The 21,274-nt window shown below is 34.8% G+C and overlaps 1 protein-coding gene across 1 annotated transcript in view; it reads left to right on the forward strand.

The window, feature by feature from the left end:
• The window catches only part of LOC105451885 (regulating synaptic membrane exocytosis protein 2), a 176,108-nt gene that overhangs the window by 108,622 nt on the left and 46,212 nt on the right, over positions 1-21,274 (forward strand). Inside the window, 2 exon segments of the mRNA XM_011692600.1 lie at positions 4,156-4,224; positions 17,153-17,277. Of these exon segments, the coding sequence (XP_011690902.1) occupies positions 4,156-4,224; positions 17,153-17,277 (194 nt within the window).

A 21,274-nucleotide genomic window follows, 5' to 3' on the forward strand; every position in this document is an offset into this window, starting at 1 on the left:
ACACACACACACACACACACACACACACACACACACACACACACACACACACACACACACACACACACACACACACGCACACACACACACACACATACAAGAAGTGTAAATAAGTGTAAAAATATTGGAGTCAATTATATTTGACGAATATTTGCACGCATGTCTTTTATACATATCTAACAATAAAATAACATTGCATTGTAAGTTTCTAAGTTTTTATTATACTTTACTGCTTTAAATTTTCCCGTTTCTCTGGCTCATCCTGTATTATATGTAAACATATACTGTTATGTTTATATCTACATATTCCAGATGGAGTCAAACGTAAATTATACTTTCTCGTACTCAAGAAATATGTAAACACTTAGGTATATAATTGACGGGCATATACACTGTGTTATCTTTCTACTTGTGTTAAATGTAAATCAGTTGATACTTAATTTTTCAAATTTTTGGAAGGTGGGGCTTTCGGTACCCTCCATCAATAAATTAAAACAAATATAACTTGTTAACAGGCGAAAGCGACTAAGCCGATAAATTTCTGATTTTTCAACACAAATACAAATGTGATGGAAGCATATATTGTATTTCCACCATCCATATCTGTTTGTTCGAATACGCTTCAACAAATTTATATCTTCAAACAATAATGCAATGTTATTTTAGATATATATATATATGTATATATATATATGTGTGTGTGTGTGTGTGTATATAAAAGACATGTGTGCAAATATTCGTCAAATATAATTGACTCCAATATTTTTACACTTATTTACACTTCTTTTGTGTGTGTGTTTTGCATAGATAATTAAACAGTCTTCTTGCATAAAAATCGACAAATAGGAAATTTTCTAACATAATTGTAACACGTGTAAAGAAATTGTTTAATTATGTGCACTTTCCAAGTCGGTGCAACTTTCAATGAAAAACGTCGTAGAACACGCTTCTTGCGCGAATTTTAGTAACTTAGCTACGCCGGGCTTAAATATTGTTCAATTACTTAGCATGGAAAATATCCGATTTTTAGATATATGTATATATATATATATCTAAAATAACGTTGCATTATATTGTTTAAAAATATAAATTTGTTAAAGTGTATTCGAACAAACAGAAATGGATGAAGAAAATACAATATGTGCTTCCATCACATCTGCATTACATTGCATTGTGTTAAAAAATCAGAAATTCATCGGCTTTATTAGTGGAGGTACTGAAAGCCTTTCAAAACTTGAACAAGAATTTCAAGAATTAAACATTAACATTAAACAAAAAAGAAAGAACATTGTAAGTTGCGTGAATGAACACATATGTTTTCGTCAAATATACATATACCTAAGTGTTCACATGTTTTTTAAGTACGAGAAAGTATTTACGTCTGATTCCATCTAGAATATGTAATTTAAGTATAACAGTATATGTATACCTAACGGAAGGGGGGCAAATAGTGACAGGGGGCAAATAGTGTCATTTTAAATTTCTCCTCTTTTCCGCGTCTATTTTACCACTATTCGTTAATAGAAAGATAGTTCTCAAGCATCTAATCATCTTCTGAAAAAGCCGTAAAAATCAAAAACCAAATAATATAGCCAGCGGAGAAGTTTAAAATTTTGCATTCGTAAAATAAGGTAAAACCTAGATCTTTTTTTGATATTTGAAGTTATATTTTCTTAATTGCTGAATCATTGAATGAGATCTAACCTATTCTACGAGTATGTTACATAGTACTTTTTTTCTATTTTGATATAATTCCTATGCTTGTATATTAATTTTATTTCTCTCAGTAAAGTTTTAAATGAAAAAATAGCTCCTGGGGCAAATAATGACAATTTTTAGTTGGTTAAATAATGACAAGTCAAAAAGCTTATTTAATATTTGAATATGATTTTTCTAATTCATTTGGAATAATATGAGATTAGCTACAAGGCAAGATCCAGAATAAATGTAATTTTCAATAAGAAATACTAGTAAATAATGTTATTAGTATTATTTATCAATAAATAAAAATTTACATATGGTAGAGTATAGAAATTAATATCAATTACCTTATTGAATCTCTAATTAAAAAATATCAAAAAGAAAGATCGATTATAGGAGCTAAGAATTATGTATTTTATAATTATCCCATAGGGTCACTATTTACTCATAGGGTGGGGCAAATAGTGACAAATGTAGGTTTTAGTTTTTATGAAAATCTAGCCCGTATACATATGTAACTTATGGAAATTCTAATTAAGTTTTTTGTATTTTTGAAAGTGGAAAGTACTCTTTTAGTGAAAAATCATATCTTGTAAACTTAAAATTACCTTGTAGGGGAGAGAGGAAAAAATCCGTCATTATTTGCCCCCCCCCCTTCCCTTACATATAATACAGAGTGAGCCAGAGAAACGAGAAAATTTAAAGCAGTAAGGTATAATAAAAACTTAGAAACTTTATGTATGTATGTAGTCATTGTTGTCAATATATACCTATATACAATATTTATATATATCTATATGTGATACGCGCGCGCGCGCGTGTGTGTGTTTGTGTGTGTGTGTGTGTGTAAAACATAAAAAATTACTTATATAATTGGCGGAAACATATATGCTCATCTAGTGATTGTGATCTAATTTTTGAAAGATGGGGCTTTAGCCCCATCAATAAGTTGGAACATAAATTATTAACAGGCGCAAGCTACTAAGCCGATGAATTTCTGATTTTTTAACGCGTAATGTAAATATGATGGAAGCACATTTTTATATTTTATGCTGGAATACTATATCTATTTGAATGTAACAAAGTATGATTCGGAATGTAAATATTATCTTCTTATTATTGCTTCTGTCCTTTCGACAAGTCTACATTTCACGCTATTAAAAATTTACTCCGCTTTCATCTCGTCGCATCAATGAGTTCCGTCTCAAATTTGTCCGCGGATCAACTTTCCAAGGGTTTCGAACCCGCGGTAGAAGGGATGTTATCGGGGGTTGTGCCAAAATCGCCTTTACGCTACATCGAGCAGAAATCGCCGAGGCGCATTATAAAAAAGGAATTGTTCGAAAATCTCGACCGTAATTCACTTCACCTCGCTTCGCGGACCTTTTATAGCACGCCGTGGCGCGCTGTATTAAGCAGAGCTTTCCGCGCTCCCGCGTAAAACGCAACAACTCCAGTTAAGCTTGTTTCCTCGTGGAGATACCGAGCGATTTATACCTCGGGGAGCGCATGTGAAACGACTGATAGATATTACGTGGGCGTAATATCTATCAGTCGTTTTACATACGCTTGCAATCCGAAACAATGACCGACAGGCGTTAGGAGGAATTTCTCGTTTCTTTTTGAATCCGTCATGTTATAAACTAACTCGAGCAGCATATGTATCTGCTAAAATCATGGCTAGTTTTATGATCATCCCGGCTCTTTATTCATATTTTGTGGAAAATATCCCAAGCTGTTATCTAGTCGTGAGCTACTTCAATTTATATTTCAGTTTCGAGTTAGAAAAAAAAATGATTGGCTTTCTCTCACACTTTTTTCCATATTTCACGAATTTTATTTTTAAATTAAATCTATAAATTACAACTGTTTTGATTTCCGTGAAGGTTTTTCAGAATTTCGTTGATAAATAAATAATTTACCAGCTCGTTATTGTAAACAATAGTCAAGATAAGAGGCCAAAGAGCGATATACAGGTGTCAGTTAATATTTAATATAACTATGTGATTGTTACATACTCTAGCTTCAACGAACTGCGAACCGTTACTATCGAATTCAGCAGTTCGTTGAAGCTAAAGCATGTAAAATTACATAGTTATATTAAGTATTAACTGACACCTGTATTTCGCTGGTCTTTGGCCTCTTATCCTGACTATTCGTTGATAAAGTTTCTAGCTCTTTTCCAAAAAGAACTAGAAATTTAAATAATTTCACAAAATTGGTATATATTATTTCAAATCTCTTTTTCATCGATACTAATCTTTATTTGTCTTCCTGCATTCACATATTAAATTTATATACTTTTCTATTTAATTTCATTTATTTTCACGATCATTTACTTCTTTTGGACATTATTAAAGCATAGAAATACGAAAAACGACGGTTAAAGTTACGAGTAATTAACGTTATTGAAATTGAGTTTTAAAGTTGAGTTATATATTTTGCATCTTTCAGGTCCGCGGATGAATGCGAAGAGGAGGGTAAAGCTGAGGAGAGATCCAGTTATGGATAAAGGGCACAGAAGTGAGTATATATAATTAGATGACACTAATTACTACTGATTGGAAGCACCTTCGATGTGCTTGAAACTTGAGATTCGAGGAGTGTCTGAATTCGCTCTACAAACTTCTATCGATCGGTCGCAATTTCTCCTCGGCGCTGATATCGCTGATTTATATCGCTGACACTTATTATTATCACGCGAACGATGATAATAGTATTTTATATCATCTCTACGGTCTTGAATATCGACTTTTCGTTGTAACTGAGTTATATTAAAATTTTTGATGTTATTGTACGCATTAATGTAATGTGCAAGCGTTGGAATTTCAAATAAATCATACTACTTTCTTTCTATATTTGCCAATCGACGTACTTTAAGAAACACATTAATTAAAATTAAAAGACTTTCTTTAGTATGTGTTAAAGATAAAAATTTCGTAAAGTGTGCCTTTTCTAATATAAAAAAATCAATTAAAATAGTTAAAATAATTAATTAAAATTAAAATTAAATAATTGCTATAATAATTTCAATAATTAAAATTAATTAATTGAATGTTCATTTTATATAATTTATAATTTTATTCTGAGTAGTGTATCTGCCATTATATTAGAAATAATTTTTTTTACCTAATAATTTGTATTATCCGTTCTCATCTTTATAATGATATCATCATTTTACTTTTAAAAATACCTACTTGAGAAGAAATTCAAATAAAAAAAAAATTATAAAAAATTTAACAAAAATTTCAAGATCGAGAGATTATATGACACGATACACATCTAAATGTCAAGGGCAACTTGCTCGCAGCAGAGCGAAAGCCGAAGAGTTTTATCTGACAATAGGCAATTATAATAGGAACAATGAGACGTTTCTCGAAAAGGCGACGGCCATAGTATGCAGAATAATACGCTCGCTAAAGGAGTGCAACAGGTTCGGCAAGCCTGGTGTGATGGTAATCGAGAGATTAACGAATCGCGAGGTACTTTGATAGGATCCGAGTTAATCAGTAACCGGGGCTGCGACACCATTAATCTTTCACCACTCTCCGCGGAACTCCATCTCTCTTTGTCATCCTTTCACGCGCCACTTCCTCTTTGGCTATTCTCTCTCTCTCTCTCTCTCTCTCTCTCTCTCTCTCTCTCTCTCTGACTTACGCTTTGTGTCTACCCTCCTCATCCGTTGTTATTTGACACCTCGGTCTTTTAGACCCTTTATGCCTATTCCACTGGGACGTTCCATATCGCTCGCATTTACATCTCCAATGTGCGCGCGCGCGCGCACGTTTCGTGTGGGTGTATGTGTGAATTATTTTCATTTCTATCTCTACGTACATTGCATAGACGATATTTATTTCAAGAATTAAATCCAATATTACATCGTGCGCTTTTGATTAAGGGGGATTGGTTTCACCTTTGCTGGCCGTAAAATTAGCCCCTGTTTTATGAATTTTTTTAAGGAAATCTATATACAGTAAATCGCGGATTTTTGCATAAACTTATATATTATTTAAACAGTAAAAGAAGTATTTTTTATTTATATAAAAATGTATTTTAATGCCTCCAAGTGGTGATTGAATGTGGCATGTTTTTCGAGCTGACGGAAGTAATTATACGAAAAAACGAATTGAGATATTGACTTAATTATTTTTTCCTCTTAATCCTAATACTTTAACGCATGGAGTGAACTAAAATGATGTCAATTGCCTGAAATTTGTAAAAATGGTAGCATTTGAAAAAAAATGTTTTGCCCTAAAAATTTTTTAAATTTTTATTAATAACAAATTGAATGTTTGTTGTAAAATTATGATTTTAGTTTACGCCATGCGTTAAAGTATTACGACCAAGAGGAAAAAAGAATCTTAATTCGTTTTTTCGTATAATTACTTTCGTCAGCTCGAAAAACATGCCACATTAAATCGCCACTTGGAGGCATTAAAATACATTTTTATATAAATAAAAAAATATTTTTTTTGTTGTTCAAATAATACATAAGTTTATGCAAAAACCCGCGATTTACTGTATATAATAGATTTCCTTAAAAAATTCATGAAACAAGGGCTAATTTTACGGCCGGCAAAAGTAAAACCCCCCTTTATAAAAAGAAAAGACTAAAATCTAGATTTCGAGAAGTTTTATAATACTGCTACATTACTGCGTCATTTGCTTCGACTTATCGTTACGCGCATATCATCTCAATCTCGTATCATACTATACGACGGATTTGTCAATGTTGGTGCCTCCACATCACACGGAGGCTGTCGATGCAGCCAACCGTTGCTCTAAATGGGTGACGGCTTACAGTTATATCAACCGTTATGTAATAGCTACTGCTACGGCGTGCAGCATATGCGTTAGGTAAATAGCCAGGTAAATGAGCGGAGATGAGAGAGAGAGAGAGAGAGAGAGAGAGAGAGAGAGGCAGCAACAGCTCTAAGCCTGCGCCCGACGAGTAGGCGTGCGATTGACGTTTAATTATTCGTTGCGCATTCAGACGCTTCGTTTCCTCCATAACGCGCGTCCGAGTTCTCGTCTCGTTTCTCGGTTATGACACAGCGACGCGGCAAGGGTTACGCGGAGAAATTTACCGATTATGTTTCCGCGAGCGCAATTAGAACGAACGCAGAGATGTTGTTCGAGACGATTGAAATTTCAACCATGAAAATTACAGAGAGATTAATATATATTCGATAGTCAATTGAATCAATTGTTATTAAATTCGAGAGAGTCAGGCAAAGATCTGTTGATAAATCATACGCTTAATTATAATTAGATCGAGATTGAGTCTTGTGGCCGTTTCAAAATAGTAATTTGAATCGATTTGTGGTTCGTCTTGTATTTACACGTAACTCGTCAGCCTCGCGAATTTCGCATCGTTATATACAATTACCGCGGGCGCTGTAATCAAATATTAATATGCACGCTAATATTTAGAACAATTAATGCATTTATTTAATAACACAAAATTTCCCGACCGTGACGAACGCTTCGTCACCGTAGTGAATTCACGAGCGATTCCAGTTTCGTCGTTGCAGCTCGTTCAATATCGCGAAACTGCGAATTGTAATTACACGCGTGTGTATTTGCTCGTATTGCTCGTTCAAAATGGGTAAACAGGCGATTTTTTTAAATTTTATTTCATGATAAACATTGATATTAACAAGTTTGATATTAAGACGATATATTCAATCATTTATCGATATTAGACAGATTATCCAACGTTGAATCAACACTGATCAAATATGAGATTACTAATCAAATTCCACGCGAAACAACTGTTTTGTGATTTTCACCGTTGCTGAGTTTTGTACGTTATTACATAACGATTACTTATGGCATTTATGCAAACAAAACCAATTCTATTTTTGGTTGACTCGTAACAGATAACTTCAATTCAAAGCTAATATGATTATTTATTACGTGAAATAGAATTTTTTCATTTTTATATTCATTGTTATTTAATAATGTTATTTAATAATGTATACAAAGACGTTTCTAAAACTTTTAAATCAATTTTATTATTTGATTCGATAGATGTGCTCCGTTTTTACGAACCATATAATTATACAATATAATTTGTTGCACTTATATAAATTTGTAAAAACAAAGCTTTTGCCGATCGGCTGAAATTTGACAAATGTCCCCCTTTTTGATGCCATAATATACAATGTTTTGTCTTTACGCATGGAACAACACCTACCAATCACGGCATTACCAGCAACTAATCTGTTATAATCACACAGAAAGCGCAATAACGATGGTACCACTTCGCAATTCGTGCAATTCGAAGGGAAAGCCATTAAACGCGACGATACGTAATACACGGACGTAACTGGATACAATTGTAATTCCAGGCCGCGATTTCGCAATGACAGCTTTTCCACGAATGATGACAAGGCAATATCGCGAAGGATAAACATATAATATCCGTATTTGTGCAATCGCTGTCTCTACAATTGAATTAATCAGAAAATAAAGCGATCAAAAAGTCCCATAAATTATCGAATTAGTTATGGAATTATTAAACTGTCATGCGTTCATTTGATATTTATAATTATAGAATTAAGAAAGTGCGACCGATAAAGAGAGACTATCTTAAAAATTATGTATCCCTGTTCGTTTAATTTTCAAACTGAAAAATCGAATCAATATATTGAGATAAAAAGAATTGAACGGGGGCAAAAATCGCCTACGCAAAAGTGCAGGTCTCCGCAAAAAACGTTTCTATCTCTTTAAACTACAGTGGAACTCGACAAACAGACATTCAACGAAAACCGCAAATATGAAGAGCCATAGATTCGAACGTTCCATAAATAGTGAACGGTGTAGCGCGTGAGAAAGACCTGTCGCCGCCACCGCGCACGAAGCCAAATTGCAGCCGCCGACATTTGCACACATCTATCCGCGGATAATAGCTTTTCGTGCGAATCACAGGACACCACGGGGACGCAGCTGTGCTCGGAGCCTGAAGGTGTGCCGATATGCGGCGCGATCGATCGTCTCTCTCTCTCTCTCTCCCCCCCCCCTCTCTCTTTCTCTCTCTCGCCGCGGCTGGCTCAATAGAGACGCGTTAACGCAAACGGACATGTCTCGTGTATTTTGCAAGTCCGTTTGTAAACCGCTCGGCTTCACCGCATACGTGTCGATCAACTCCCCCGTGTTGTCTTGCCGATCTCCGTGCCTGCTGCAGGCAGACATTATGAAATCGAATTCGTGCGCGAGATAAAACGGAAGTTCCTAAATAGAAAATGACTATAATCTCATAATCAGACGTTCATAATCCCTGAATTATATATAAATAATTGATAAATCTATGCGATTATATTTTAAGGATATAAAGTAGATAATGGGAGCTTGTCTACTTTTTAATCTCCGAAAAATTTCTGTTATGATGTATTCAATTAAAAGACATGCATATAACCGGAAGAAAATCAATGAATTTTATATAAAGCTGTATATTTTTGCCGATTAATCTTGCATGAAAGGTCGCAAGAGAATATTTTTATAGGTAACAATCGATACGACAAACAATTTGCAGGTGTGATCCGTCCGTTGTGCGGTGGCTAAATATTTTTGTGGAACACGGATAACGAATAACGCACTGTGAGGAATAACGATGTCTGGAATTAACGATCAACAGGTTGACTATATGGATGCGACAGGAAATCTGTTTTGATTTAATCACGAGAAATGGGGACGTCTGCTGTGGCAGTTTTGGCGAATACTGTCAGGGCTGTTTGATCGGGAACATGCGCAGGAAATAATAGGACGAACACTATTACAAACAGTACACTGGATACATAATATTTGATACATGATATGCAAATTTTACATCGAATATTCCAAATGTCGCGAAAAAAACAATAATAGATAGATATTTATTTACTTCAGCATTTTTGCCAAGAAGGGACATGGTTCACAAAACCCTGTTCCTTAACTCACACTCATCCATACCTCTTATTTCGTGACAATGCATTTTGAAACAAATTTTCTAAGACTGAACTAATTCCATATCCTTACATTTATATCATTTAACTTTAAAAGTATAGCTATACATACATCTCTCCTTACATCTACTTTTTACAATTGTTTACTTATGTATTACATTTATATTCCATTTATCTATCACGTTTATTCATTTTGACGCATACCTGTCGCATTTCTACCGCATTCTATACTTTCAGTACTCTTCGACTATTCCTTCTTGTACTTTTCTTACGCTTACACTCACCTAATTTAACAACTTTCTCTTTGTTTTTACCTATATTTTCCTACATAACCTTCTACCTTCTTTTCCTTCTCTTTTATCTCTTTCTCTCTTTTTAATTCCTTGACTCTTTCCTTCCACAATCTCCTTAATATCTCACTTTTTTTTCCTCGTTTCATAACCTGCTCCAAATTTTCTCTTTATTTTTACCTCTTTTTTTCAAGAAGAAAAAAACAATAATATGTATTTATATTTTATTTATTTAAATCGATGCGCAACGCAAAAAAAATCGGTGTTATGATTGTAAAAAGGTATTAAATATTATTTGTTATATTCATACATTGCGTAGAATATTACTCGTATATCTAAATAAAATTGCTTTTTCAGAATTTAAAATTTGTTTTAAAAAAAATTAAATTTCGTGGAAAGTTTACAATTTGCATGTCTGTGATGTGTTTGCCTTGTTCAGATGATTGTATACTAACTGGAAGGAATTATTTAAAATCTTACACAATTTTAAATGTATATTTTAATATTTTTTCTATCTTTCAAGTTAGATAGAATTTGAACAAATTTAATAAATAATAAAAATGTATATTTTAATATTTTTTCTATCTTTCAAATTAGATGGAATAAATTTAATAAATAATAAATGTATATTTGAATATTTTTTCTATCTTTCAAGTTAGATAGAATTTGAATAAATTTAATAAATAGAGTTTAATAAATAGAGTTCAATAAATAGAATCTGATAATCTATTGTGTTATAAATGTTTGTTGATCAACATGGAGCATTAATAACGATGCATTAATAATCAAAGAGCATGCGATTCCAAAGCAGATTCAGATTCGTGATTATCCTCAAAAGCGGTATGATGTACATAACGATCACGAGCTCAATTTTGATCTTCGCGGTTTAAACATGGTTAAAACAAAACGCAATTGCGTTAGTGCTAGAAGATTAAATAGATACGATTGTTGAGTGACGGGAACGCTTTCAGTGTCGCTCGAAAAATGCAAAGCGCGAGAGCGCGAAAGCGGTAACTCGGAAGTACCGTCAACAGAGGGGGTGGGGGGAAGGGACCGATTGTTCGCGATAGGCACGCAAAACTGTAAAAATTCTTCATGAGTGACGACGCTCGCGTGTAAACCTCAGTAACAATGCAAATTAATTCGTAGGTCACGTTTTCCAGAGTATGAATTATCGCGCTGCTGCAAACTATAATTTAAAACGAAACGCCTCTCGCTTTGTCGCCTCCATGCGCGTGACATCGTTATACTTCGCGCAAGAACAGTGGTAGGTGGAGACGCGATTTATTTCACTCGGACAATAATTATAATTAAACGGCGGCGACGAATAGCGCGGGGAAAAAAAAACGCGGACCTTGGTGCCGGCGCGGTTTAATTCCGCGCAAGGAATCGGCCCCTAATCTCCGGCATCTCGACATGACGTATTTAAGCTGTCACTTTGAGACGCATAACCGTATAAAACGTGTTAATCGTAATCCATCAGTTTTGATAACGTCGTCATGAAAATGGACCTTGATAAATCACGTACATTTTTAACGCAGTTACGAAAGAAGTAACTATTTAAATGTACACGTACGTTCTTAAAAAAAATATATATATATATGGCATATGTATATAAAAAATGGAATTTCATAAATATTTTTAAACATCATTTAAATAACCAGCTCTGTGAGTTTTATTAAACATACTACGTTTAATAAAACATGAAATTGTAGATCTAGTCCGTAAAATATAAAACGCGTCTTTATTTTATGAAAATAAGCAATGCTTCATCCACTCCTCTCTCTCTCTCTCTTTCTCTCTCTCTCTCTCTCTCTCTCTTTCTCATTTTGAAATACAGTAAACTTATCCGAGAAATACCAACACCATTCTTTCTTACGATTCATCTCAGAGTCTTTCTGCTGTTTGAAGATTTTTTTTTAATTTCCGAATTATCAAGCTCTCGTTCACATTCAACAATGCCGTATCACAAAGGGGATCATCATCCGAATGTTCATGTTTCTGTTAAAGAAACTTTTTTCCTCATTTGAACATTTAGAACTATCTGCCCTCAAGGATCGAGAAGCAGCGCAAACGAGGGCAAACTTAGTGGAAATGACAGTCGAGAAAAAGTACGAGTTTACGTATACTGCATTGCAAGCGTAGATGAAAGCTGTTGTCATTATTATTATTATTTACACGGGTTCCGAGCAACTTCTTTTTATGTCATATTTATTACAGAAAATTATGAAAGAGAGCATACGAATCAAATCATTTTCACTTTGTTTCATAAAACAGTTCAAAACAGTTGGTTCGTTTCGCAAAGATATTTCTCGTTATAGAAGCAAAATAATAAAAATAATACGAATTTTATTTCAATCGATTAATATAAGTATCAAAATATGTATGTACGTAAGTCTTATTTTTGACATTATATTCGTATATACATTAAATGTCACGCAAAATTCAATAAATTTTTTCTTGCGAAGTACTAACATAAATTCATGCGACGATTTTTCAACATTTCGTCAAATTGATTCGGAATAGTAGCTATACAAGTTCCGCGAAGTTGGGGAGATGACTAAGGAGGAATAAAAAGAAGGTCGAGGAAATGAGAAAATCGTCTATAGAAACGGAATCCATAAAGTGGTTGCCTCGAGCTTCTGAACTGTCCGCAACAGGTACGCTATTGTGGCTACGAACAGACGCATTTCCCATTATCACGGCCATCCCCCTGTCCTCTCCAACTTCACCGACCAATAACATACTCACGGTTTGCCACGTGCGTATAATTCTGATTCAATTTTGGACTAAAAAAAACATTATTACGATATTTTTTGACAAATATCGCGGCATTAAAACTAAGCAGCAAAGTATTGATATTTAATTATGATTAAATTTGAATTTCAGTTTATACGTGCACAAAGTAAAGATGATAATAATAATAATTATAGAATTAACATCGTTATCGCAAAGTATGGGGCAACACGTGTAAATGAGCGGCATGCAGTCTATAATTATGCAACTTGCGCGTTACTCGTAATTAGACCACGCTTCTTGAAAGTTGTTGCAAGCGAATTTTAATTAGCTTTGTCGATTTTCGAGCGTCCATTGTATTTCCCTTTCGTTTCGTAAACGATCACAAACGATATTCGAGTTCCGAGGTTGATATAATATTTATTTCGTGCAATCGCGAGAATTTGTTGAAATTTTGAAATACACTTAAAACTTGTTTTTATTCGATTTAACTAGATTCAGTATCAGTATCGTATTTAAATCTTGTACAAACTCGGATATAATTTCATAAATTCAATAGCAGCGATAGATTTACGAATTAAAAGAGTACAAAATTAATTTGATAACAAAAAATACCAATTCTACCGAATTTCCATCGAATAAACAATGCGAACAAAAATTGTGCAGCCAAAATGTGAATTAATCATAACTGATCATAATCGATCACAACATGATCAGAATTGATCATAACTGATGGCTATTGATAATTACCATGGCGTGCGAGCGAAACCTCTAACCGGATTATTGTCGGTGCTATCCTGACGCAAACGAGATTCTCCTTAACCAGTTCGTCAGAGCATTAACAGATAATCCCGCTGCTCGAGAACTCGATGACGTTGATCAATTAAATGGTACGGATGTCGCCTCTGTGTCGTATCTCATTAAAGTCGCGTTTGTGCAAGCGCAGGTTTGCACGTCGATCAATACGATAGTTTGAAATGACAACCGATTCGTCGGTAGGATTGATATTCGATGACTGCCGAATTTTAAATTCTGCAGCAACTCTGACTCGCGACCGCGAGACATCGAAGTGAGGCTTTAACTCGGTTTCTCTCGAATACGTGACGTTTTTGACTCTTTGTCAACTTGCGATGATTTCATTCGACGCTACGTTCGCCGAATCGTTGATATTGTTTCCACGAGTCATCGTGGATCAGCACTATAAGTTCAAACAGCATTTACTTGAACGTAAAATCAAATTACGTTTATTATAACGTAACGAATATTACAAATCTTAATGTTATAGGTTTTTGTTTGTGTTATATCATAAAGAGCATATCTCATTTTCAGAAAAGATTTTTTCATTTCTATAATTTCTATATACATTATTCGTTTTTTTATCACAGCATTGTGTCGCTATCGTCAAAAAGTCGCACGAAAAACTACGTCTCAATTCATAATTGAGATTTATCGACAGCACTTGCCGAAAGTGTTCACGATTCGAGCAATACGAAATACGGCCGGCCGGGATTATGCGCGGCAGCAACAGGATTAATTCGTACACATCAGAACGAAATTACGCGCGCGGCCAGTACGATAACACTTAATTAAGTGGCTCTCCTCGCGCGCGAGTTTCGGATTTCTCACGCTAATACACACGGGGACAATATCATTACCGGCAACGCGCAAGAATGGCACACGGCCAACCACGGGGGCTTAGGCGCGTGGAAAGCGAAGATGTTGGCTGCGCACGCAATATGCATAGCACGAGAGACGGGCGTTATGGGGGGGGGGAGGGGGCACGTTTCTGTTCAACACAAGCTCGTGTGTGTTTGCCGGCCGTATATCAAACTATGCCTCCGAGGTCTCGACCACCCTTTTCCCGTGTCCTTTCAACCCACCCTGTCATCGCATCCCCGGCGAAAGTCCTTACACTACGCCCACGTCGTTTGGTGACACGACCTTGGCAACTCTGCCGAAGATGAGTGTGGAGACGATCGAGAGGAAAAAGATATTTTTCCAGCAATCGCTGGATTTATCAAAATGAAAAACGTACGTTGAATTCAGATATGACCATTTATAATATATTCTCTCCTCCCCGTTAATTCCGGCACGTAGAAAGTAAATTAAAGTGTTAGTACTTGGGACGGATTTCAATCATTTTTAATAATAGTATTTTAATCTCATGCAAATTTGTCGATAATAGACAATAAATATTAAATAGTTTTGAAGATTAGTTTGAAATTGAACCTCTACACTGCATAAGTCTTGTATAAAAATATAATCCTGATAATATTTTTAAAAGGTATTTTGCATTAAACACGTCTTTCAAAATCATTCTAATATTAATTAAACTATTGTTATATCTAAATCTCCAAATTTCAAATTATTTATAATGAAAAAAAGAATATTAGTATGTAAAAAATATTTTCCAATTGGAGAGCAATACATTTTATCATTTAAACCTATTAGCGAAATAAATTCTGTTCACAGATTTCAATTTCAGTTTTACAAAATTCATAAGGAAACGTCGTAAATAACGAATGCTGTAAACTCGCTTTTATGATGTAGACGTGGGAAATAAGCGAAATGCCGTTGCAGCCTGCGCGTAAAAAGTGCGAAAAGTCAACCTGGCATTTTTTTTATCGGCACCATGCAGGGAGCGCCAAATTTGAAAACATTATATAGGTACCGTTATCGGCAAATCTCCCCGTTTTATCGTTCCCTTCCTGCGCCCTTCCCTTTGCCTATCCTCATCGTTATACAGCTTTTCCTTGTTAAAATATCAATAGAGAGGTATATTTGCACTATTTGCACAAATAGCGCGAAACTTTCAATCTGTTTTATATTTTCTCGACATAAACGCGATCGATCCGTCATTCGGCCGAGGACAGTTACGACTGCGCGATATTTTCTACAATTTCGCGACTACATTAATTTATGTGTCAATTCCAACAAACTCGATTTCCGCCGGGAATAGAAAACTAACTCGCAAATATATTCGAAATGAATTTCAAATTTTATATTTGTATGGATATTGCAATTAGAGCTCAAATTGTGTTCTTTAGTTAGTATTGTGACTTTTGAGATATCTATTAATCTTTTCTGCTTTTCTAAAAATTAGCGTCCTTTCCAGAAAAAATCAATAATCAATTTTATAAGACAAGTAATTTCGTTGTATTAATAATCGTTGTAATAATCTGATTGATGCAGATATATTTAAATCTGCATCCTGATGTATAAAATAAAAATAAGACGAGATTTCGATGTTTCTATCCATCTTTCAAGTAATTTCAAAAACTTCCGGACACACATCACGTAAGGTCTCATCCACTTACAATTAGAGTTAATAGAATCTGCGGTTGCCTGTAATAAGAGAGGGTTGTCCGTCGAATCAATGTGGTTAAACATGGTGCGACGGTTTATCCAGATGTTACGAAATCCTCAGAGCCGATAGCTTGAAATTGACTTGGTCATGTCGGATTGTATTTCAGTGTGCTTAATCGCTGGATTCAGCGAAACACGACATTGAGATAGCTTTGTCCGCATAAATAAATTTAGAAGAGGGAAACGTGCATCCTTTCCCTAATAAAATTCTATATATATATACATATAAGTGCGTGCGTGCGTGCGTGCGTGCGTGCGTGTGTGTGTGTGTAAAACTAAATATATATATGTATATATTAGTTATATGTATATATACATATATATATATATATATATATGTATATATACATATAACTTATAAAGATTATAAATTCTACACACGCGCACACACATTTACTTCACTAAAATTTTTCTTACTCTTGAGAGATGAATGTAAAAACAAATTCACAGTGTGATATTTTATACGCACGACCTTTTAAACTGTTTATAACTGATAAAAAAAATATCAAGAATGTCTAAAGCCTGATATTGCAGACTAAAATAAAAGTTATTTAAAATTAAACTGGTACTGAAGATTTTACGGCTAGCAAACGTTCTATTTGACTATCCTAAAGCTTATTATTTTCTCGAATTATTATTTTCTCATGTAAAAGTGGAAATGCCAACGATCGGATAGCAATTCGTGATGCTAAAGTACGACGACCACTCGCATGCGCATTAGATTCGCTAACAACGTGACATTGTTACTCCAACAATCGGCGCAATTGCCGCTCGCGCTTACAACGTGCGTGGGCGTTAATTATTTTCCAAGACCCGACGTTGTAGCAGTTCAGTTATACTCGCGAACACGTATGAATTCTGCTACGGGGAGAACATTGGGGAACGTGTAAGCTACGCGCGCGTGTTACGCCGCCGCCGCGCCGCTGCGAAAGGCAACCCGCGCGTTTCCCTTCGGAGCGGTGCGACGCAAGTACAGCCCGGCCGGCGTGTTCTCGTCTCGATGACGCAAATCCTACCCACGGAAACGAGAGATATCTGCGGAAATTGCGGTGCGTTGTCATTGCTTCTCGCGTTATACGTACTTGATTTTTAGCCCACGTCCTTTTGTTGCAGCGCGTGGATTTGGCATGAGGGTGGTAGGCGGCAAGACCGGATCGGACGGGCGCACCTTCGCGTGCATCGTGTGGACCGTGCCAGGTGGCCCCGCCGAGAAAGCTGGACTGCAACAAGGCGACAAGGTACGTTAATAGATACATATCCAACATTTTTTAGAGATTATAAGATTATCTTTCACATAAAAATAACTTTCATGTAAATTCTGAAAATAATCTTGAAAGTTTTATATCGTGTCTAGATCTCCAGCTTTCTTTCCACTCCGAGGAAATTTCGCAGAAACGTTAATCGTTTGAATCAGTTTTTTTTTTATTACCTAGTTTATCTTTTTGAAGCGCTAAATATTTGCATTTACGTATGTTATTTATTTTAAGTGTCGTCAAACATTCATTAAAAATGTGATACCATTTTATTTTTGTTTAATAAAAAACACATCGGTTATTTAATAAAAATACATTTTATTTTAAAAAATATTTTTTATGTAATAAAAAAATATCTAGTAAGAGGTTTAGATTAAATCTATTACGTATTATATCTCAAATCAGTTACCTACACAAGAATTTGCTTTACAAATTATCTACTTTAATCATTTTTACAAAGACAGTTAAACTTTGAGTGATGCTTCGATCGATCGGATATCCGTTCGTAGCGGAGATTACAGTGTTAACTTTATTACTTTGTTCAAAACCATCGTGATCCATTTCTAAAATATAATTACACACCGCCTCTAACTCTTCGTGAATTTTATCAGCTCATGCAACGCTATTAAACAATATAACGTAATGTAAACGTCCGAGAAAATACTGTAAGAACATAGTACGGGTATAGAAAATATTTTTCCACGAGAAATGTTTATCGTTACATCGTCGGGTATTGTGAACGATAAATGCGTGTAAATATCGACATCGCTCTCGGTGCATCAATTTTAATTAAATTTAAAGTTGAAGTACTGACAAGTGAAGAGCTACTCACTCACGTATTCGTAACTAGCGTTCAAATTCATGAATTTTATTTAATAAACTGCACATCCCGGAAGCATATTATGCACTACATAATTTGTAATCAGTTTTTATTATTATACGAACATAATTTTACGAACACGATAAAGTATTTTAAATGCCTCAATTATTAACATATCATATCGCACAGTACATTCACATCTACCATTATACGTTTAGGCAATACAAAATTCAATGCAAAACGTTTTTGGACAATGAATGATTTAAATACCGCGATACCCATGTCATTCAAATGTCAGGTCGCGCGAAAAGGCGGGAAGTGCAGTCCTTTCGACCCTCTATCTGCCCCTCGAGTGTCGTCGCGCACAAAGGGTCGGCACAGATATAGATAGACGCCGGTGACTGATCGATCGGAGAGCAACAAAAAGACGCTCTCTCATTCCTGTCTACCGTCATTACATTTTCATAAAGATTCCCCAATGACGATCGTTTAGGCGTCGATAGGCTGTCCTTTCGCACTTCAGCAACCAAAAAAATCTAATAACGAACAGATATCACGCAATGGCGTCGTATTTTTGTAATTATTGAACAATGGTTATACTAGTTTACAGCAAAAAATTACTTTGGACCGGACTACGTGTCTCTTATAGACTTTTGGATACTGAAAACGATGCTGCAAGTGAAAAAATTCTAGCACGTCAGATTTCCAAGATAATTGAGGTTTAATACTTAAAAAAAACGGTTTTTTGCGATTGACTTTTCAGTTTTTTTTTTATAAAGAAGGTTAACGTTATCTCGAAATTTTGATCAGAAGTCATGAATGTATTGTTCATTCCTTATAAAATACATTTTTTTTTTATTTCAATACCTTAGCCATGTTATGAACGATTAGAGATAGGAGCTATTTTGAATACGGGGACTCCTGCAGCGTCATATGTATATCCGAATACTTCTCTTATATTAAAATTAAGAATCCCTCCATTTCACTTTTAATCCCCACTAATTGCTAAATTCCTCCCATGAAATTTCTCATTAATTATATTAACTGTACAAAAAATTGTCCCACTTTATATATTGTCCAATCTTGTAATCTATTCATTAATTACTTATTTTACTATCATTCTTTGCTCTATCTCCCCTATTATAATACTCAATTCAATTCATACAGTTATCAAAATGTGATCCTAAGAAATTAATTCACATACACATGACGCTGCCGGAGTCCCTATATTCAAAATAGCTCCTATCTTCAATCGTTCATAACATGGCTAAAAAGTAAGGTATTGAAATTTAAAAAAATGCATTTTATAGGGGAACAATACATTCATGACTCCTGATCGAAATTTCGAGATAACGTTAACCTTCTTTATAAAAAAAATGTCAAATATCGCAAAAAAAGCCATTTTTTTAAACCTCAATTATCTTGGAAATCTGACGTGCTAGAATTTTTCGCTTGCGGTATAATTGTTTTTCGGCATCCAAAAATCTATAAGAAACACGTAGTCCGGTCCAAAGTAATTGAAAAAAAAATTTTTTTTGTAAACTAGTTATTCTCTGTAAGAGGCGACATTCTTGCGTTCAGCCTGCTTTCTTTTTATTCGGCGGGTGAATATCGAATCGGAAGAAAAAGCCGTGGAACTCCACCGCGACGCGAAAACGAAAAATTGGAACCATCGTCATGACAAGCGTGACGTATGTATACTTGTTACTCCAGCGGAGCGAAAATCCACGATATACAGCGTGCCTTTGCGTGTCCCACGAATTCACAATCAGTAATGTTTTGTTTAATCCGCTTATACATCCCGTCGCTTGTAAAATCGGAACGAGCAAACTCTCTCGACGAGATCCATTCGAATAACGACCATATTCGCTACTGTCGAACTCCGGAATAGACAGGCGTAATGCTGGAATCATACATAATTTCCGCGATTATGCCCCGTGATGTGTGCCCCGTCTATTTTCTACTGTTATGTCCCGACCATATGGCGATCAAGTTTCTTCATTTAGAATGATAATTGTCATGTGCTCAAAAGTGATTTCGTCAATATTCCATGTGGTTATCCAAACATTTAATTATCGCCGTTATTACTATACTACAGTTACGGTTCGATGTCAATTATTAATCTGTGAGTAATATCAAGAGAGCGCTTATGTCTATAATAGTGAATTTCGGGGACAATTATAAAATTATAATTAATTTAACCATGCAAATTATAGCTGCTTTATGGTTATACATTATGATTGATATTATTATTTTTTCGTTTACTTATTTTTTAGTTATTATTACAATATAAATAGTAAGCAAATGTTAAGAAAATAGTTATACTTATTATAATTGCAGTTGCATTTATACTACATAAAAATATTTATTTCATTTGTCATATAGGTATCTTGATATTTTACTATATTAATACTTGAAATTAATATAATTTATAGTAAAATTTTTTCATACTTGGTAGAACTATGTACGTATAAGGTTATTATTATTAACATTATAATAATAATAACTATAAAAATAGTGCTCCTAATTTTTGTACCATGCAATTATAGTCACAAATAGTATTTTTCTTTTAGTAAATTTTTTACAGTAAACATAAATAATACGATCGAAATTTGCCTCTGTTTTATCGTCATTTTCGTAAAGAAGGAAAGACGTTATTATTAAATAACGTGTGCTTAAATCGCTCTCGTCATTTCGCATGAAAATAGATTATATAATACGCGGAATAAAGGCGTGATTTACGAGGGCGATTTCCTATCATAATCGTCGAAAACAGTACCGCGATATGAACCTGCGTAAAAAAACCGACCTTCTCACGCTCGATGTGCGATATAACCAGCTCAATCTAGATTACTTTGCCGCCCCCCCCCCCTTCCACCCGCAAGTACCTATTGGTCGTCGCGTGTGCGAACCTATACTTAGCAGCACGTTTACGACGGAAAACGGATAAGTTACTGATTTGACGATAGAACAGAAATACTCAATTTACTAGAACGGAGAGAATGAGCTCCGCAACGTAAAAGTGGGAAATCTTTTTTATCCACCTCCCAAGAGTTTTATCGAACGATTCTGGTCCCATCGCAGGGAATAGAATTTTGTGGAATTTAAGAAAGACAAGCATCTGTCGCAGATACACACACACACACACGCGCGCGCACACAC

The sequence above is a fragment of the Wasmannia auropunctata genome, unplaced genomic scaffold, assembly GCF_000956235.1.
Source record: "Wasmannia auropunctata unplaced genomic scaffold, wasmannia.A_1.0 LD336041.1, whole genome shotgun sequence".
NCBI classification, from domain to species: Eukaryota; Metazoa; Arthropoda; class Insecta; order Hymenoptera; family Formicidae; genus Wasmannia; species Wasmannia auropunctata.